This window comes from Protomyctophum bolini, assembly GCF_963924005.1.
Source record: "Protomyctophum bolini genome assembly, chromosome: 1".
NCBI lineage: Eukaryota > Metazoa > Chordata > Actinopteri > Myctophiformes > Myctophidae > Protomyctophum > Protomyctophum bolini.
This window is the reverse complement of record NC_137862.1, coordinates 42,894,927-42,917,037: the sequence shown is the minus strand read 5'-3', so window position 1 is coordinate 42,917,037 and position 22,111 is coordinate 42,894,927. Positions and strand designations below refer to the sequence as shown.

Sequence of the window (22,111 nt, the reverse complement as noted above, 5' to 3'; positions counted from 1 at the left end):
AATGGTGGTCCGTGGCTCAAATGCCAAATAATGGCCCATAATATGAAAGGCTGAAAACCACTGGACTAAAGTAAAGTACAGCGTCTGTTTGCCTTGCACAGGCAGGTACAGTATACAGAGGCCTGTCACTTCCATTTTACACAATTATGGAGGAAACTTCACAACAGTTAAGGAAAAATTCTACAAAATGTTTATTGAAAAGCAAGACAGGACTATAAGAACATTGTACAATCTCTCAAGGGGGAATGTGGGCTCATTTGTTTTAAAATAAAAATACAGCTTTCTGGAAGCTAGCCGCCGTGACTCGTCCCTCTTTCACAGTTGGTCTCACCTGCAGAGGTAGATTGTGACATTACCTGAGAGAGTTGATCGATCTGGGGCAACGCCAAAGAAAGAGGAAACTCATGCTGAAAACCTTCCCTTAGTCGACTAAAGGCCTCATTTATACTTGGTTGCAGAGTGTGGCTCGCCTAGAACCGATTCTCAAGTGGAAAAACAAGAAATGGAGACACTGGTGCAACAGAGTATGAATAAGAGTTTTAGGTTTGAAATCTGGTTCGTATGCAGGTAGAACAACAAAGGTGGTACAAGGATGTGCTTACATACAAATCAATGCAATGGGTCTAAAAAACAAAAAAAATCATCATGAGGGATAGAAGACGACACACATCAACAGCAACGAATCCTGGCAAAACTACAAGCAATGTGAGATGGCCAAAAGGTGAACAGAACATGAATTCAAGCTGATTTGAACATGAACCAAATTTTACGACTTTCCCGTTAAGCTAGTCTTTCATCCAACTGGTAATCCAACAGAAACAGGAGAACAAAATGTTAATGAAGCGCACATTTACTGGTCTTTTTAACTTAATTCTACTAGCCAAATTATACATTAGCTATTGTATAAAGGAATAATCAGACCTCAAGAATTTAAACACGTTTCTTCCCCATTTCTGTACCGTTCAGCAATCAACTTGAACATAACTTTTGTGACTGTGACATAATTGGGCTGTGAATACAGATCAAGCAACAATCAAAATGTCAATTTGGCAACAATCATTCCCAATTACTTTACAAAATGGAAAATACTCTTGATTTGGAATAGCTTAAATGAATGAATACACAACAGAACACGATGACCACAACTGCAGGTGTCTTCCGTAATCCGAAATTCAACAAATCATAACTGCCTTTTTCTTCTCTCCCTTTTGCATAATGCACAGCAATTAGAAGTTCCAAGTTAGAATCAAGTAGGTAACTGGTCAGTGGTCAGTGAATCTCCTCCACTTGGAGGCTGAGGCGAGTATAAGCTGACCCCAGTTCAGTGCTTAGGGGCAATAATTCCAATTTAAAGGTTTAAATTGAGTCAACATGTGCACACTCACAGTTCAGTGAATAAACAGGAACGTCATCTAAGGCAGGGTATAATAGGGTTCTTGTGTGGCCATATATGGGCATAATAAGTGCATATTTCTAGCTGTCTCACCAATAGTTTGAAACCCTGTTATCAACCGACGTGGGAATGGTTTGTGGAATGGAGCCTAAAGCCCAATGAAATATAGTTGTTAGTAATTGCAAGGAGTTGCATGGCGACCCTCTGGTGTGGTTAGGGCTCAACAGCGGGCGGTAAGAGAATATACATCTATGCCAATAATAAACACCGCAAGCAGCCATCACTTGATGTAGCTGCCATAGAGCAAAACCAGGCTGGTTTTATATAGTTGTACAAAGGCTAAGATATTGATTTTATGTCCATGTAGGTAATCAATGTAGGCATGCACACGTTGGCAAGCCTTCCTTGGAGACAAGACGTCAGCCATTTGACGAAATGCATTACATGACTAAGCCTTTGGTCCATCTGGAGTCAGTGCAAGATTGATGGGAGGGTTGGACTTCCAACTCTCACATGATCAGGAGGACTGATACATAATTATATGAATTGCAGTGTCTATTGCTGCTGGAATGACATGAACACATCAAAGAGGGCAAGATCCAGGAGAAACAAAGGCGTAAAAAAGAAAAAGAGCAAACCAGTTTTCAATATTAAGTTAGAAGGCTCTCCTTTTTTTTTTTTAACGAAAGGTACATTTGTCTGTGGCTAATTAAACATTTCCCACCAAATATTTGTCCATTTTCACCTGTAACGAACATGCCGAGAATAGGGATCCTAGGGTTCACGTGATTAAACCAGAATAGGGATCCTAGGGTTCACGTGATTAAACCAGAATAGGGATCCTAGGGTTCACGTGATTAAACCAGAATAGGGATCCTAGGGTTCACGTGATTAAACCAGAATAGGGATCCTAGGGTTCACGTGATTAAACCAGAATAGGGATCCTAGGGTTCACGTGATTAAACCAGAATAGGGATCCTAGGGTTCACGTGATTAAACCAGCCAACCAGCGCAAAACGTAGAAGTCTCGTATTTTTCAGTTTTCCTGCACCGCACTTAACTTTCCAGTACGTTTCCCCACTTTGTGAATACTTATTTTCCCTCTCAGCCATCCTCACTAGATGGGACTAAAATACACTATGTGCTCATCTTAGGTTTTTGTTGCTGCCGATATTTTTTCTTGGACAAAAATAATAAAGATGCTTACTTGGAGGGTCACTCACAACATGGCTGCAGATGGGAGCCGAGAGACCAAATCAATATAAGACCTGTGTATGCTCACATAGCCCAACATTAATCTGAATAAGCACGCAGACAGCAGTGCCCACCGCAGAGACTCACTAACCATTCAGGGACTCAACCCGGAATAGTCAGCAAAAGTGAGTCACTTTCTTTTCCGAAACCCCAAAACAGGGTTGCGAATCACTGCTAGAGCCGTACAAATCTTCTTATGGGGGGGTCCCTGGCATTATTTCTTCAAATGGGGGTCCGTGGGCTAATTAGTGTCAATTTGGGGGTCCTTGCCATGAAATGTTAAGGACAGTTTTTAATCAACCCGATTAACAACTGAAAGGAGAACACATCACAACAGAACAGATACCCTGTAGCCGCTCCAACTCCAAACACCAGCGCTCTGCTTTCAGGAATGGAAACATTGCATGCACTCGCTCTTCTAATATGCAGCCTAACATCCCGTTTATGGATCCTAACATCCCGTTTATGGAATTCCAATTCAGATTCTAACAACAAACAAGACTACGTTAATAAGTAAGCATCTCCTGACGATATGCATCCGATATACTCCCATTTTCTTTCACCATTATTATGAATCCTCCTGTAAATTAGCTTTATTTATTTCCAATACGAGAGATATGCTGCAGAGCAACGACGACAAGAGAGGCACGCAAAAACAAAAACAAAGGCTAGTATTGAGTCAGACTTCGATTTAACTGCATGTTAATTTCCTATGAAAATACAATTATGGTAGAAAAACAGGGAGTACAAAGTGCTCGCCACAAAGCCAATTATTACAACCAACGTACAACGTGTCGGTGAAGTACTAGAATAGAATTATCCAGACAATCATTGAACTCTTGATAAATCATCTCCCACAGACGCGCACACGCACACACACACACACACACACACACACACACACACACACACACACACACACACACAGCTCGCCCCTTTGTGAGATCCAGATAGTCCTAGACGTAAAAAAACAAACAAAAAACACACTCATCTCCACTGAAGATGCTTTTTGATTTCATCTAGTTTTTAGACTAGTATAGGCTGTAAAATCTAGGGGACCAGAATGCTACAGGCTCCATCCACACAGAATAACTCTTCCTACTTCCTTCACAGGTGTCACAGATGACAATAATGAAGGCTCTGTTCCAGTCTGGTCAAACAGAGGCAGGGTGCTGCTGCTATTGTGCTCACTGGAAACACTCTGCTACACCAGTGGGTCTCAAAGTGTCCTTGAGTGGGTTTCCAAATGGGTGTGTAACTCTGAGTGTGTACAAATCCATTTGGTTCCATTTGTAGCCCAGGGAGAGAAATCCGTCATGGTGCTAGCAGGCATTGGGAAGAGACAGAAGGGCATTGAAAAGGATTCCGTTGTTCTTGGGCAGCTCCTGGTGAAGTGGTGATACAGAAAGATGAGGCACTCTGAAGCAGTGGTTCCAAAGGTGTCCCCAGCTAAATGATAGTTTTTGTACACTCCGAGTTAAATTAACAGTGATTTTACAATATAAATTGGGGGTCCCACTGTCCCAGAGATAGAAAGCATGTCAAACAGGGGGTCCTTGAAATTAAACGGGTTGAGAATCTCTGCTAGAGCCTAAAACGTCTTATGGGGGTTCCTGGCATATCATTTCAAATGGGGGTCCGCGGGATAATTAGTGTCAATTTGGGGGTCCTTGAAGGTCAAGCTGTTATCTCCAGTGACCAGGAGAATAACAGCAGGGAGATGCAGACACGAGTGTTATGTTCTTTGAATGCATAAGCTAATTAGGGGCTTTGGTTCCGATTTGCAGGCAGTTTGAAATGAGAACCTCCAGAGCCCAACCAGGAGTGTCAGGTGAGACATCCTCCATTTTTTTTATTAATTTGTTGGCTCGTTTGCATTCCATACTGTGCATCATCATGTCGGCCGTCTAATGTATTCTATAATGGCTAGCCATTATATTATATTATATAATTGTATTATATTATATTATATTATTATTGTATTATATAATTCTATTCTATAATGTATTCTAATGTAATCCTCTTCAGTATTCCCAGTTCCTCAACTAAAATACACTCGTGTTACAGGCCTGTAAGGGTTTATTTGGAATCCGTACTCACAATCACTGAACATTATGCTGTTGAAACTGTTCAACTGGGCACATCTTTTTCTGTTGTGTGTCGAGGTCAGACGAGCCGTCAAGGTACGACAAAGACAGCCTGGGTGGCGAGACATAAAAAGGTAGACGCCCCTTTCGGCTGTGGAGCGTATGTGCTCAAGGGAGTGCCGTCCCTAGATTTATCCAGCCGTCTTCCACGGCTCTCCCAGTCCTGGACTAATCATGAGCTGGACCAAGATGCCATTGTTGCACCGTGGGAGCATTGACCACTACCGATAATCAAGATGAATTATGGGTACCACTTTACATGAGGACCATATATGAAAACGTTTGGGGAACACCAGTGAAGGACACCATTCCCCGAAGACAGCCGTAACATTCTCCACAGGTGTGTTACGAATATATTCCTTTTTATATACACACTGGTGGAAACAAGACATTATCACATAGTGATATGTGTCAGGTGAAAGTTTGAAATGAATACGTTTGAGAACCACTGTACACACTAAATGGAACAGAGCCTGGAAGTAGAAATGGTTATTCTGTGTGCATAGAGGCTATTGGACACACACACACACACACACACACACACACACACACACACACACACACACACACACACACTCCCCCTTCCCCCATTACTCAAGCGAGGCTCTGCACAGGCCCCACCATCAGTAGTCCTGGGGCTGTGCTGTCGTGGTGGCAGGGGTTGGAACTGGAGCTGTGGCAGCAGGGGCTGGAGCTGGGGTCAAGCTGCTGGTGGTAGTGGAGGTGGTGCTAGCAGTAGCAGAGGGATCAGTTGCAGCCTCCCCCAGGTCTTCAGGGGGCCTGGTGGAGGTGGTGCTAGTAGCAGCAGCCTCCCCCAGGTCTTCAGGGGGCCTGGTGGAGGTGGTGCTAGCAGCAGCAGCCTCCTCCAGGTCTTCAGGGGGCCTGGTGGTGGAAGTGCTAGCAGCAGCAGCCTCCCCCAGGTCTTCAAGGGGCCTGGTGGAGGTGGTGCTGGCAGCAGCAGCCTCCCCTAGGTCTTCAGGGGGCCTGGTGGTGGAGGTGCTAGCAGCAGCCTCCCCTAGGTCTTCAAGGGGCCTGGTGGAGGTGGTGCTGGCAGCAGTAGCCTCCTCCTCCAGGTCTTCGGGGGGCCTGGATGCCTGGTGGATCCCCTCCGCCTCCTCAGTCTTGGGCCTGTCGCCCGGCGAGTCATTGCCCCCTTCCTCCTGGGCCTCGGTCGGCGGCTGGAGGGGTCCCAGACTAGTAGGGTCTGCTGCTTCTGCGGTCCCTTCTTCGACATCTAGGGCTGTCACCATTTACAACATGTTTAGTTGCCCGATTAGTTTGTTACACACCGTTATGAACAGGGCTCGACAGTGCGACTAGGTGCTCGCATTTGCTACAAAAAATATCACAATATCAGTTGTAAAATTAAATTTGTAGCACAGATGCGACTACAGGATTTGACCATTCAATCGTGATAAAGACAAGGCTCTGTCTACAGCAAGTGCACATTCTATAGTCGCGGTTCTATACCTAAATTTATATTTCTGAACGGCGGTGTCGTTCGCCAAAAAGAGCAGAGCTACAAGCTAACAACGTGTCGAGGCTCAATGTGGCGTTCATTTGAAGATCTGTCCCCTTTGCTCCCACCGCCCCTCCCCTCCCTGTGTTGCTGCGTTCTCTTCCCTGTCAGCAGTGGAGCGAACACAGCAGGATAGCATGGTAGCACAGAAGACAGAAGGAGTTGCTAGGACCCCGACACGTTCAATACTAAAGCCATTTAGAAAGTTTGTAATGTTAAAACATCACTTGATATAACTTTTAACCAAACGTGGGTGAAACAGTGTGCAGCCGCGCACACACATGGAGTGGACGGATTGATTGATATACCAAAACAACCCTTGCTTAGCACCTCGCTTACAAAAGCGTGTGCGCAGCACAATACGAATGACCGACCTGGCTGGATATATTAGTCAGTGGCTAGCTCAGGTCCATAACTCTAAATGCAACGCATTAAACTAGAGCTATGGACCAGAGCTAGTCAGTGGACTCACTGGCATGCATAACGAGCAACGTAAAAAAGGCAATGATCCCCCCACCACCTCCTTCCACCACGCCGAGGTGTAGCCTATATGTCCGATGTTCTGTCTGAACTGAAGCAGTCAAAGCCAAGGAGAATGTTACATTACTAATTCACCATCAAGTAGCCTCTGCACTAAATGTCACACTCGCATGATAGAACAGCAAGATAAAAACGGATAGTCTGTCTGTCTGTCCATCCATTCATAAAATGAATTGATTATCCATCAATATCTATCTGCATACCAAACTAATAGTCTATCAGTATAAAAACAAATTGATTATATAAAAAAATATGATATCCAGATGAATATCAATATTGTGATATAATATTTTGCCATATTGCCCGCCCCTACCTCACCTCATATCACTTTATTAAAGTGATATAAAATGGCTCATACTGGCCATACTTTGCTCGTTTACATATGACGTAAATTGTCCTTTCAATGTCAATGTCGTTTAATGTTTTGATGTTTAATTTACGTCATATTTTGCGGAATGTTGACCTAATTTCTCCGTTCATTGTCAATGGCAAATATTGAGACATGTGGGGACTAAAGCTGTATATAACACTTAATTTGATAAATTTTCATCGTGCTCCTAAAATAATTTGTGCGCTACTAGATTTTTCAACTTAGGAGCACACGTGCTACTTGGAAAAATGCTAAGCGTCGAGCCCTGGTTATGAATAGAAATTGCACTTCGTAATAAAAAGGTTTCACGGGGGCAGAAATGACAAATAACTGAAACTTTCCAAGAAATTAGTGGCATCTTTATTTAGTTTATACTTAAAAAATGTGAAAAGGGTTGAAAACCACTGTTCTAGACTCTAGTCTAGACGAATGATGTAATGATGGTGCCAACCCTACCTTGGTCCTCGTGGAGGAGACTGAGGCGCGTGTTGAGGTCGTTCCTCTCCTTCTGCAGAGCTCTGCACAGCCTCTCCAGAAGCTCCAGCTTCCCCTGCAGGGCCTTGAAGTGGCCGTCACGCAAGGTTTTCTGGAAAATGAAAGGACAACTTTAGTTTTTTTCAACCACGGTTCATGTTTTAGGTTGTTATTAGAGAAAGAAAAGGATGAGTGTTAATTTTCTTTCATTTGCTGCTTTCTTTCGTTTTAGGGATTTTAGCTGTTTTTGACAGGGGGGAGGGGGAATTCGAACATATGTCTAAATATGCATTTTATTTTACAAAATGTTATAGCCATTTATGTTTTTATTATTTACTATAGTCCTACTAGACCCCAAGAAAATCTGGCCACAAAAGATCACAGGATCTACCGAATGTGAAGGTAGCCTACTGGGGGGATGCCATACTGTGTGTCATAGGCTCAATATGTCAGTTTGACACATTCATCTTTGTGATATTTTGTGGCCAGATGTAATTTATTGGAGTCTAGTAGGACTATAGTAAATAATAATAAAAATCGCTATAAAATTGTCAACTGAAATATGCACCACCACCCACCTAATCCAGTCCCTCTGCCTCCTCCTTTAAGACTACCCACTTGTCCTAGTCCCTCCCCCTCCTTAAAAAAGGACAGCCCATGGCTCTGCCCTTTTGTTTACAAAATGACAAATTGGTGTCTGTAATATGTTAGAAGTTAACACTTCCCATATTTCTGAGATGTCGGATAAGCACCATTATGCACTTATACTGCCACCATTTATCCATGTATATGCCTATAACCCATGCATCCATACCATATCAGACCTGTTTTTTTCAGATTTTTTTTAATCATTTATTTATTTCTTGCTCATCTCATCATCCAATTAAATCATAGTTTAACAGCAGCCCTAGGCACATGATGCTCTGGACAGAAGACTCTCCACTCTTCTATTGCTCTGATTAAACTTAATTTACAACATGAATAATCCGTTCCTTCTGACTGCATTGAGTTTCAGCAAGTCGCGTTGCCAGATTTAAAGAAACAAGGGGCCAGGTCCACGAAAACAAGTCACAGAAATTGCCTTGAATATTTATGAAAACGTTTCAACACCAATCCTTTTAACAACATATTAATCTGAGGGTCCTTCACATGAACCATTGGTCAAGTCAACCACATCTCCCCTGCAAGTTACTTATATGAAAACAAGCCCAAGTCGCTTGTAATAGCCAGATATGGCAACATGACTTCCAGCGCGACACAACAGATACTTCTAATTCTTGACTTTACAGCCTTGTATAAGTATTAGGACCTACATATTGAGCCAACACACTGTGCCACTACACTCTGTATCAAAGCTCGACCACTTTGATTATAAAAGAAACAACCTGAACTTCTTGAGAACAGCAAGAGCAACTGGACAGCAGAGCAGGTATAAGGCTGGTTTGTGGTTTCCTTGATTAATCCTGAGGACCTGACGTGAACATCTACTTGCTTCCAATCTAACGATAAACAATCTAATGGACGTCTGCTTTGCTGTGATCTGGTAATGTGTGAAATGACCGTTTGAAAATCTGTCACACAGTTAAGCACAGAGCAGCAAACTGCGCCGTTCAGTTCACACGTATGTGGCAGGCAGCTCCACCCACAGAGGTTGTCGTATTTAAAAATATATATAATGAGGGGAGGTGCGTGTGTGTGCGTGCAATAGTAATACGTCACACTATCAGTGTTTATATCATTGGCCCGTTTGACTGTCAAGGGTTCAGCCTCCAGGAAGAAACCCTAAATACAAAGTTAATACACCATTACACATAAAAACTACTACAGGGTGTCTAATGAAGTACTGTCCCCTCATAAACACATGAAAAATACCGGACATCGAAATTTAAAAAAAAATCTTCAAAACCCTGACCTGTTGTTTCTGTATCAGTGCTCAATATTTCATGTCATGACCCCAAAAATGATATCTGAAAATATGTTGTTCCAGGGACCTGCCCAGAAGCAAAGACTTATATTATATTATATTATTATATTCAAAGATTTTAAGCACATTCACGATTTTTCAAAAATAGCAGACCTACAAGTTCATAGCGCAGCACTCGGTGCCACGCTATGAGCTTGTAGATCTGCTATTTTTCAATAGCTAAAGTATAACATAATGCTTTAAAACACCAAAAGGCGTTCCCGCCCAAAATGGGTTAAGTTAGTGTTAGTTAGAGTGAGTGTTGGTCACCTCCTCAGCCATCTGCAGCAGAGCCTGGTTGTTGCTCTCCCATTTGGTCCTCCACTGAGTCGTCTCCTTCTCCAGCTTCTTGATCTTCTTGGTCATCTGATGACGAGAGAAAGGTTTAAAGCAATAATGTCAAACATTGTAATGACTTATTTTTTGGTATTCAGACAGCCAGTAATGAGTAAAACGCTCCCCAGAAAAAATGTAGTAGCCACAATCCACATCAAAGATGTTCCTAGAAGCTTTGTCATTGGTAAAAAAAAACAACCCGGTCGAAATGACTAACCAATCAGGAAGTAGACAGGCAAATTGCCCAATGACAAAGCTTCTAGGAACAGCTAACTTGTGTTCGTCCTTTACGGTAATGTACTCTCTGAGGGATATACGCATGCGCAGAAAGCCTCTTAAATAGTCAACTCCCTCATCCACACATGGATAAGTGTTCACGGTCCCCCTCGGATTCTGTACAGCGACAACGGTGGTGAGTTCAATAATGCAGAGTTCAGGGACATGGCAGAAAACAACATGGAGACGAGGACAACAGCAGGATACAGTCAATACAGTCAACAGAGCAACGGGCTGTTGGAAAGACATAATCAGACTCTCACCGACATCCTCCTGAAGGTGAGACAGGAAAACGGATGTGACTGGCACAGTGGCACACTGCCCTAGACTGGGCTAAGAACTGTATGCACAGTGTTCATGGTTATAGGCTATAGCCCTCATCAACTGGTATTCCTAATCCTAATCTTCCATCTGTATTCATTGATAAACTGCCTGCACTGGAAGGCACTACAGTAAGTGCAAGGGTAGGACAACACATATCAGCGTTGCATGCTTCTAGGAAAGCTTTCACTGAAGGTGAATGTTCAGAGAGGATAAGGAGAGCACTACGTAAGCAGCTCAGACCCACAGATGAAAGATATGAGACAGGAGACAAAGTCTATTACAAACTTAAAGGTGTACTGGCATGTCATGTGGATGATTTTCTCTGGGCTGGCTCTCAACACTTTGTAACTGATGTGATTCCTCGACTGAAGTCTGCGTTCCATGTGGGACGCAAGGAACATGAGAATTTCTGCTATGTGGGATTGGATATAGTCACTATAAATGGTGTAATAGAGATGCATCAGCAGAGCTATTGACAACATGCAACTCATTAACATGCAGCCAGCACGTGCTATACAAAGATTCAGCTTAGCGAAACAGAGAGAGCAGCCGAGATCAAAAATAGGACAAATTCTTTGGGTTGCAAGGCAAACAGGCCTGATGTTATGTTTGATGCTTGTATTTTGGCATCCAGTCAAAAAAATGCTACTGTACAGTCTATTCATGATGCAAATAAGGTATTTCGTAAACTTAAAAAGGTTACTCTGAAATTACAACATTTGGGTAACAATGATGCTTTGAACTTGACTGTTTTCAGTGATGCTTGCCAGATGGAGGTACACAAGGGGGAACATTGATCACACTCATGGTGGAAAGCGGGACATTTTCTCCTCTGTTGGCAATCTAAGAGGATCAGACGCGTGGCTCAAAGCACCCTTGCGGGAGAGACTCTTGCCATGTCGGATGGAATAGACAATGCCATCTTCCTTGCCACCCTCTTTTCTGAGTTCATTACTGGGACTGCTGAATTGAATGCTCCCGCATTGGTTTGTGTGACTGACAATCACTCCCTTTACGATGCCCTTAAGTCGACAAAACAGGTCACAGAGAAGAGACTTCGGTTAGACATAAGCGGCATCAAAGAGCTCATTCAGAGTAAAACAATCAAAAAGGTGCTCTGGTCAGTGACAAAAGCCCAACTTGCTGACTGTCTCACAAAGGGAGCATCACCTCTAGTGCTCTTGAAAGCACTCAGTGAAGGACTACGGAATGTGGCCTAAATTGTATGTTGTATGCATTTGTAAAGACGGGAAATGCTGTATTGTATTTGCTATTTTCTTGAATGTTATTGAAATGCACTTTTCTTCATTGCACTTTTTTATTTTAAAGAAAGAAGAGGGAGATTGTTAAAACTTGTGTTGTACTCCTTTACGGTAATGTACTCTCTGTGGGATATACGCATGCGCAGTGGGCGCAGGTATTTAGATGTGAATTGTGGAGGGAACAGTTTTTGCATGTCGAGCCGGTGTACGGTAAATAAAGTGATCTACAACTGAATAAGCGTCGTGTTTATTAAGACCTGATCAACAGGAACATCTTTGAATGCAGATGTGTCACAGAGAATACATTTTTGGCGGGAGCGTTTTACCCATTGCTGGCTGTCTGAATACCAAAAAAGAATGAAAAAATGTCGTTGTAAACTGTTGTTTATCAGATGGATTAAATACCTTCTCCATCTCTTGTCTGAAGGTGGTGAAGACCTCGTTGCTTTTAGCCAGGGTGCTCTGGAACTCCTCAAACTTGTCCATGTACAGGGACAGCTAGAATCACACCCAAACACTCTGTAAGTAACACGGTCTTTCCATGCACATTGGAAGACTATTCAATGTGTTAATGCGACCAGTATTCAAATAACATTTCTATTTAATCTTGCATAATGGAAAAGAGCAAGCTAATAAATAGACAGAAATCCCCCCCCCCCCCAGAAGAAAAGATAGAGTTAAAAACGTTCGCTCTGAAACAATATATATATTCAAAGATTTGCACCACATTTTCACGATTTTTCAAAAATAGCAGATCTGCTACTTTTCAATAGTTAAAGTATAACATAATGCTTACAAAACCAAAAGGGGTTCCCGTCCTGAATGGGTTATAAGGACTTAATTTAACATCTAGTCATGACACTCAATGATAAAAGAAACAAACCCCTCTGAACAACCAATAGGAAGGGAGCGTACCTGTTGCTTGAGTTGAGTCTCCTGCTCCTTCATCAGCTCACACTTGTGTCTGGACTCTGTGGCGTCCTTCAGCAGCTGTACCAACACAACACAGTCAATACACCTTGTACTTGTGCATTATGTTAGATTTAGGAATGAGACAAAAAAAACATATCCATGAATTCAAGTCTCCACGGTGTGAGTAATGGTAATAGATTATTATTCTTTTTTTTTTGGGGGGGGGGGGGGGGGGGGAACTAACAATCCCTTTAATGACAGACGGAAGAACAAAGAGGTGAACTCACAAAGTCTCTCTCTCTCTGCTGCTTGTCCTCCACCTCCCTCATCATCTCGGCGATTCTCTGCAGCTTGGCGTCCATCAGCTGTTGCTGCAGCGCCTTGTGCTTAAACACCTGGTCTATTTGCTGGTGGAGGGAGAGAACACGTGGTAGAGGATGCTGTGTCTCTGTGACTCCACAGTATCCTACAGCAACTGGAGGCCCCTGCCACATAGGTTAGGGTTTTATTTATTGATTTCAGTTCTGCGTTTAACACGATCTTGCCCATCAAATTATTTGATAAGCTCTTGGCCATGGGTATTAATCACTCTCTTTGTCTCTGGATTTTAGACTTTCTGTCAAACCGGAAGCACCCCTCAGGGCTGTGTTCTCTCAGCCCTCCTCTTCGCACTTTATACCAATGACTTTATTTCACATTCTCAATTTGTTTATTTTTTTAAATATGCAGATGACACAACTGTCGTTGGCTATATTAAAAATGGTGACGAATCAGCCTACAGGGCCGAGGTGGCAGCCCTCGTAGACTGGTGCACTGATAATAACCTTATCCTAAACCTGGCTAAGACCAAAGAAATTATATTTGATTTCCGGAAAAAGGGGATTATGCCCCCATCCCTGGTTATCGATGACCAGCCTGTCGAAAAGGTCGACAGTTTTAAATTCCTTGGCACCACTATATGCTGCTCCCTAAAATGGGAAGTTAACACTAGTAACATCTTGAGTAAAGCCCACCAGAGGCTTCACTTCCTACGCCTCTAAAAGAAGTTCGGTGTGACTGGGGAGGCATTGGTTCACTTCTACAGAGCCACTGTGGAGAGTGTCCTCGTCTTCTCAGTCACAGTGTGGTATGGAAACACCACTGACTTAGAGAGGAAACGGCTTGAAAGGGTGGTACGCACAGCGTCAAAAATCATTGGCCTCGACCTCCCATCCGTCTCCTCTATCTACACCATACGCACTAAGCGCAAATGCAGAAGGTGATCGCCGACGCCTCCCACCCTGCCTGCTCTCTTTTTGCACCCCTGCCCTCAGGTAAGAGACTCCGGTCTCTAAAGTGCAATACCTCCCGCTTTAAGAACAGCACTTATCCCGAGGCTGTTCGCCTCTTGAATGCTGACCCTCTTTTCACTCGCACTTTACAGCGTGAAGCTGCCTTGTAAAACGATGAACTGTGATGAATTTGCTATTTATTTATTCAACATGAATTGTAACGTTTTGCATTCTTCTTATTTATTGGTCCCCCTCATATGATGTCTGTACTTTTGTATCGTGTTCTGTCTGATTATGTGATGTGAATATGTGTATGTATCGTATTTATGTTTTTAGTGCACTGAAACAAATTCCAATCAACTCTGTTGACATGGCAATAAAGTCTTGAATTTTGAATCTTGAATCTTGGAATAAAGCTAAACAAAATCTCACAACTCGGGGCGCCCGCTGGCCTAGCGGTACATGCGCATGACACATATGCTCTGGCCTGACGTCGCGTGTTCGAGTCCCGTTCATGACGAACTTTACTTTGCTGCGTGTCTCTCCCCTTCTCTCTCTCTCTCCCGTCTTAGTCTATCTTCACTTGATACTATCAATAAAGGCAGAAAAGCCTAAAACAAATCTGTAAAAAAGAAAACTCATAACTCAAAGTTAATTGATGTATCATCATTCTAAACCCATGTTCCTGCTGTTCTACAAAGAGACAACGGGTTGAAGAAATCATGGAATGACCTGCAAACTACATTAAAATTGACCACATTGGTACCCCCGAGTCGTTTTAAAATCTTGGTGCATACAGATCCCCACAATATGTAACCGTTTTTAGATAGTTTTGAAATTTGTGTTAGCTTCTATTTGTAACCTATGTAATTCATATGTATACCTTTTGTTTTCCTTCTCCTGATGTATTGTGATGTTCTTTATATATTGTATTACTCGACGACACTGTAAAGGAGTTTAATTACTCAGTGTAATTTTCGAGAATAAATAAAACTTGAATGAATTGAATGAACTAATGACAGAAAATAGCCGATCTACAAGCTCACAACACATTGTGCTGAGACGCGTTGTGAGCTTGTAGATATTCTATTTTCTCTGCGCAACATGCTTCCATAGACACGCTGGCTTCTATGCATTCCAAATGACTGAAATCAGTCGTGGCGACTGAGAACTGTAATCCATGAGAACAGGTGAACAACACCTGGTCTATGTGCTAGTATTTCTATATTGCGGTATTGCTACTTTTACTTAACCCATTTAGATTTAGTTTCCGTCAGTCGTTCTCAAACCTTTTCATGTCAAGGACCCCCAGAATTCTATGTAATTGGCCGCCGACCCCCATCTGAAAATATGTTGTTCCAGGGACCCCTCCAGAAAGCGATTTTTGAAAAATAGCAGACCTACAAGATTGTAGCGCGGCACTCAGTGCCATGCTATGAGCTTGTAGATCTGGTATTTTTCAACAGCTAAAGTATAACAAAGTTTAAATCACCAAAAGGGGTTCCCGCCCAAAATGGGTTTTCCACCACTGTTAGCCATGATGAATGCGAGCAGAGCGCGGGGGGAGCGTACCTCCTCTCGTAGTTCGTACTGCTCGATGAGCTTCTTGAGCTTCTCGGCCAGCTCCATGTTCTCCTGACGCAGCTTGGTGTTGTGGGAGCTGTGCTGCTCCATCTGCACCTCGATGTCGCCCAGCGTCATCTGGAAGTGGAGCATGGCCTCCTTACGCTGCTCCTCGTACTCCCGGGACCGCTGGCCGTTCTCGTCCTGTGGAGAGCAGTATTGATTTGATTTTAGTTTTAGTCATAGTCTCTTGAATAGTTTCACATTTTAGTCACCTGGAATGTTTGTGTTTAGTCGACTAAAATGTATTTTGGCGGGCCTTGATGCCGTCGTAATGACTGATTTTACACTTGCTGAAAATAGCAGATCTACAGGCTCACAACGGGTCGCCGAGTAGTGAGCTGTTGTGAGCTTGGAGATAAGCTATCTTCAGCATGCAACCAAGTGTAAAATGACTTCTACTTATACTGGATATCTTGTCCACTACTACCTTCCTAAAAATGTAGTTTAGTTTTTGATTTGTTGATGAAATTGTCAATATATTTAGTCTAAAGGTGCGTTCAGACTTGAATTTAAATATTCGCCAGTTGGTTCGTCCCGTTTGTGCTGCGCCAGGTCTTGCCACGCCCGTCCGCGGAGCTCACGCAACTACTGGTCTTTGCATTGACTTGTATGTAATCGCGCCGCTCCAACCATCCAAGTCTGAACACACCTTTAGTCGCATTTTTCTGGAGGGTCTATAAATCTGAGAGATTCTGGTCTCGTTTGTGAGGGTCCCCATACCTACACCAACCATCACCACAACTTGAGCTCAAATAGAGATGGCACACCTTCAGTCTTGTTGTGTCTCTGCAGCTCTGCAGGCCTGGAGGACATTGTGTCTCTGTAGCTCTCTGCAGAGGCTCTGCAGCCCTGGAGGACATTGTGTCTCTGTAGCTCTCTGCAGAGGCTCTGCAGCCCTGGAGGACATTGTGTCTCTGTAGCTCTCTGCAGAGGCTCTGCAGCCCTGGAGGACATTGTGTCTCTGTAGATTTCTGCAGAGGCTCTGCAGCCCTGGAGGACATTGTGTCTCTGTAGCTCTCTGCAGAGGCTCTGCAGGCCTGGAAGACATACCTTCAGCGTCTTGTTGTGTCTCTGCAGCTCTCTGCAGAGGCTCTCCAGCTTGCTGCGGGCCAGGATGGCCTTGCTGTGTTCCCCCTGCAGGTGGATCTTCTCCTTCACGATCTGGGACTGCTTCTTCTGCAGCACCTTCACCTGCTTCTGCATGTAACGGCTCTCTTCCAGCTAGACACAGACCGTGGACAGGAACAAATGCAGACGCAGTCCAAAGACGCCATTATTGACAACAAGCAATAGAATTAACACCATGTCATTCGGCACCAACGGTTCTGTATGTGTGTACATGTGTCTCCAGAGAGATAGTCCTTACCAGGTCTGCATACTTCTTGCAGAGGGCAGCTAGTTTCTCTTCTGGCGTGGCGAGGGTGTTCAGGGCCTGCATCAGTAGAACCACCTCTTTCCCTGTGGGGCACAAACATGACAGTAGGACGCTTAAATGGTGTAATTCATCTGCAAACCGACTCGGGCCATTAAGTCTACCTTTACCGCCCTAATGGAATGTTCTGCATTTTATTCTTTTGAAATATTATGTAGCTTCTTGTGAAGCAAAACATGTTGACGATGTATTATCAACATATTGGTCAAATCAGTGGGTTAAAAGAACCCCAAGGCAGTTTTATATAAGACGCCCTAAAACCTGAAGTCTTTCTGAGAAACAGAATTGAATCCGGAAAAGTAGGAGAAGCGACCGCCGTACCAAAGGCTTTGTGGCCAACCGTCTTGCCGCCTCCCCCAGGGTCTAGCTCCGCCTCTCCCAGCAGGTCACTGGGACTGTTCTCCCTGCCCGGGGTCTCTCCCCTCACCTCGGAGGAGGAGGAGGAGCACAGCGCCAGGCCAAATTCACCCACATCCTCCTGCATGGAATAAAAGATTTATTACCCCCATTCAGGATTTTAAGCATTATGTTAACTTTAGCTATTTAGAAATTAGCAGATCTACAAGCTCATAGCGCGCACTTATGAGCTTGTAGATCTGCTAATTTCTCAATAGCTAAAGTATTTTTGAAAGATCGTGAAAATGTGGCGCAAAAATGTCCTTTGCGTTTATCACAATTCTGAGACCATTAATGTCTATGGAAGATGCTTCTTAATTAAAACATGTATTCTATTGCTAGTTTGATCAATTCAACTACTCTTAACAAAAGAATAACTAAAACAAATCTTAAAATAACTAACAAACGAAAATAGCCGATCTATAAGGTCAGAACTAGGGATGGAGCTCGATAACCGATACTCGGAAAAAATCAGATAACAAGCATATTAAGTACACGTTATCAATAAGCTTTGGTCAAGCCTGTTAACGAGCATAGTGGCCCATGACATCATGTTTAAACAATCAAGACAAGAGGCGATAAATAGAATCATCAGAAATGAAATAAATGTAATCATCCATGCTGGCACAAACATGTCGACCTAAAAGTGTATCATACCCGTCAACCAGCACTGTCCAGGGAAATAAAATTACGCTTTTAAAGTGGCGGTACAATTATTAACCAGTTAGGTTACTTTAAGATTATTTTATTGGGGGTCAATTGCCTTCCGTCTGTTGAAAAGTAAAAGTACTGTATTTGAAGGCCCTTAGTAAAATGGAGTTCGTTAATTGTCATTGATACCTGTTCATTTGTTTTGCTTCCATAGAAGACATGCTGGCTTCTATGGAATCCAAATGACTGAAATCATGTCTTGGCGACTGAGAACTTTAAAGGAGCATTCAGTGACTTGGAAAAACCCCCGGTCCGCCCCGGTAACAAGATGTGCACATGCACACGCTCTACAGTGGGGGGGATGTGCAACAGGCCAACAGCACGTGCACCAAGGCCCGCCCCCGCTTGATCATGACTGGAGGAAGGGCCCCTTTCTATCCTGATTGGATGAAGGATGGGCCCTCTAGCCAAAAACGAAGCTTAACTGGGGACAGGGAGGAGCGCCTTATAGACACCCCAACAATAGCCTCGGAAGCCCAGACGTTTTTATTTCCAGGGAGAAAAAAAAAAAGTCTGGGACCGAGTCCACTTCAATTCGGCATAAGAGTAGCGCAAACGTCGATCACTCTGCTGATTTCTGATCGTCTGCACCTTTGTTAAATTGACGCACACCGGTACACACACCTCTCTCTGTCGCTCTAATGAATTAGTCTCATGTCGCGCAGCTGCGTCTAGATTCCCCCGGTGGATGCTGCCGGGAGCTGCCTATGCCATAGAAAGCATAGGTGGACCCCAGGCTACCACAACAATAACACACTAGTCCCTCCATGTGCCAGAAGTGTACCTCCCAGCCCTGGCAGAGTAGTTCTGGAGTAGTTCCAACGGATTGTGTGCCCCTGGTTTTTCCCTAATGGGACTGATTGAGGGTAGCTACTGGGACGTAAGTCTGGACTTGATCACTCCCGGCTGGGTCGCCTGAGTGAGGGGTATGATGTTGCGAGACCCGAAACCCCGGATACATCACTGAGGATACGTCCTAGCCCCTCTCGGAACCCTCCATAAATCTTTTATGAAATTTGGACTTTAAGCTTTAGGGTAGGGTTCCTGGACATTACTAAATTTTCTAATGCGGTTGTTGGAACGCGGACATAAACAAACTCCTCGTTTAGTCGATCTGCGCGGTATTACGACGTTTTTTCCTGTTATGGCTTCCAAATGTGCAAACTATAAGTACCTGACATACCTCTGAGAATATCTCCTGTGTCGCGGAAGCCGTTAAGTATTTTTAATCCATGTTTGATTAAAAATGTCGCTTTGATTTCTTCTGGTTTATTTACCGTTTATTGTACCGCCTCCCGATGTGCGGTTGGCTTGTGCCGGCTACGTCATAGCTATAGCGCCACTAGCTAGCCAGATAGGCGGTACAATGAGGTGTCAATAAACAAGGTAGGAAGAAGCGACATTTTTAATCAAACATAGATTAAAAATACTTAACGGCTTCCGCGACACAGGAGATATTCTCAGAGGTATGTCAGGTACTTCTAGTTCGCACCTTCGGAAGCCATAACAGGAAAAAAACGTCGTAATACGGCGCAGATTCTTTTCTCCTTACGTGTTTACATTGTATTTATGTGTGCATACCTGGTGGCAGCCCGGCGGCGGACCAGGACCCAATGTACTGAGTCTAAAAAGTGTCAGAAACTTCAGTACATTTGGGTTCTGCTTGTGGGGCTAGATACGTCCCAGGTGCATCCATGCGATGTTTTTTGTTATATGGTGGACCCCAGGCTACCACAACAATAACACATAGGTGGACCCCAGGCTACCACAACAATAACACATAGGTGGACCCCAGGCTACCACAACAATAACACATAGGTGGACAGAAGCATAGGTGGAGGTTTTAATGCCTCTTACCTGACTAGGGCTGTCCAGCTCAGTAGGCGACACGCTACCTCCAACGATTCTTCTTGTTGCCACGTCTATCTCGCACACAGCAGTGTCCTCCATTGGTCGTGATACTGGTCCCAAGCTAGATTATGACAGGATTCATGAAAGGAGGAGGTTTTTACATTAAAACATAGATGATTCATTTTGTCACAAAAATACAAAATCCTACCTCCAATACACTTTAAATTGGGAAAACAAACAATGATAACATCCTCAGAATAATATTTTTTATTGATCGTTACATTTTAGTAGAAACAATAATGGTAATATGTATATAAATAAGTAGTGGTAAAAGGAGTGTAAAGAAAGTGTGGTGCAGTGGTGGGAAAAAATGTCATTCCAGGAGATTAAATAATCAATGGAAACATAACAATAATGCAGCTCAAGCATTCAAATGTTAAATCTGTTATGCTTGTTGCTCATGCTGTTGTTGAGCTTGTAGATTTACGAATTTATTTTCGGTGTGTGCAGAAGGACAGGTGTGTCAAACTGCCTGTGTTTATGCTAGCTGGATAATGTTAAACAGAATTACTTTGTTGGCAACTTTAGTATTTTGGGCTGGTGAATTAAACTCTACACCAGTGGTTCCCTCAAGTTCCAGAGTTAAATTAACATTAATTTTACAATTATAAACTTCAGAGAGACAAATTCCATTAAATGGGGGCCCGCATGTCAAACAGGGGGTCTTTGAAATTAAGCAGGTTGAGAATCACTGCTAGAGCCGTAAAACTCTTCCCTTATGGGGGTCATTGGCATATATTTTTCACCTGGGCTTCCGCGCGGCTAATTAGTGTCAATTTGGGGGACCTTGACGTGAAAATGTTTGGGAACCACTACGACACAAACTCTATGAAACCAAAGTTTATCCACAATAATAATAATAATAAATAATAGACAACATAATCCTGAACTGGGTTCTGTGTGTCTGTCTTGTTATAGCAGCAGCACTTCCATCATCCCAGAACAAACACACCAAGGAGCCGACCACGACGTCAACTTCACACGAGGAAGTGCACGGTGAAAACCGCGACACCAGGCTACACGACTTCCGGATATTTTGTGACGACAAAGGGACTAACCATGACATCTTCATCCCTACATTTCTCCCACCTCCTCCATGATCCGCCTTGAAGCTAAACCAACCCAACGTTTGAAGCAAAATACAGCTTTTATATAAAGAAAGACAATTTATCGTAGACAGTCAAAATAACATGGATGTATTCTGTGCACTTGCCAGTCCCTGGGTGTCTGTCAACAGCATCTTAACTATAGTTTGCCTTGTTGTGTTTTCACTATTATAGCAACCAGGGGAGCAGCTAGTTAGCCACAGTTGCTAATCCTTGCTACTATACCAGCAAACCAACTTCGTCAGATAAATAAGTCCACACATACAGTGTATGTATAATAGAGCAGAGGTACTTAATGCTACTCCTGACTGGATTAGTCGACAGAACAGATACATGTCATTTAAAATAAGAGTTGTATATACCTGAAGAAGTGTTGCCACTGTTCTACACAACCTGGCCGTGGATGTCTAAATACTCTTCCTCAGTGTTGCCACATTGCGCGAGAGAAACAAGCAACCAGGTCCATGAAAACAAGACCAAAATTAAGAAGCCTGACGTACTACTGGCTATTTGAAAATATCTGATCTGCAAGCTCACAACGCGCCGCAATGCGACCAGCTCTATGAATGCGACGCGTTGTGAACTTGTAGATCTGCTATTTTGAAAACAACAATCATGGGGAAAAAATATTCACAAAATGTGGAATATTCTTTTGAAACGTTTTAACAACACAAATCTTGTTCCTGGCACGAAACATTTTTAAATGTAGGGTCCTCCTTAGTTGGACAAATACATTAATCTGGAGGTCCTTGACATGGAGATGTGTGAGAATCACTGGTTTAAATAACATTAGGAAACAAGCCCAAATAATCGACTAGGCCTACACTTTAGATACCGGTATATATATATATATAAAGGCTTTTATATATCTATGGCTTATAATAAGCA

General features: G+C 43.2%; 1 protein-coding gene across 1 annotated transcript; it reads right to left on the bottom strand.

The window, feature by feature from the left end:
• Positions 1-194: 194 nt before the first annotated feature.
• Positions 195-21,637, bottom strand: LOC308316245 (alpha-taxilin-like). The gene is made up of 12 exons (XM_080764746.1): positions 21,586-21,637; positions 20,064-20,178; positions 17,421-17,577; positions 17,034-17,125; positions 16,718-16,888; positions 15,614-15,808; positions 13,058-13,177; positions 12,774-12,848; positions 12,264-12,356; positions 9,931-10,026; positions 7,680-7,809; positions 195-6,034 (listed from the first exon to the last, which is right to left on the bottom strand). The coding sequence occupies exons 2-12, from the start codon at positions 20,154-20,156 to the stop codon at positions 5,418-5,420; spliced, it is 1,839 nt and encodes a 612-aa protein (XP_080620872.1). The 5' UTR covers positions 20,157-20,178; positions 21,586-21,637; the 3' UTR covers positions 195-5,417.
• Positions 21,638-22,111: the final 474 nt, after the last annotated feature.

What these genes read in the sequence shown, in the direction of transcription:
- LOC308316245 (XM_080764746.1), bottom strand. Translation starts at nt 20,156, where the DNA reads ATGGAGGACACTGCTGTGTGCGAGATAGACGTGGCAACAAGAAGAATC. An exon ending in AGCAGAGAGAGAGAGACTTT is followed by an intron (nt 12,849 to 13,057) that starts GTGAGTTCACCT and finishes GTGTTGGTACAG; the next exon opens with CTGCTGAAGGACGCCACAGA. An exon ending in TCAGACAAGAGATGGAGAAG is followed by an intron (nt 10,027 to 12,263) that starts GTATTTAATCCA and finishes TCTCGTCATCAG; the next exon opens with ATGACCAAGAAGATCAAGAA.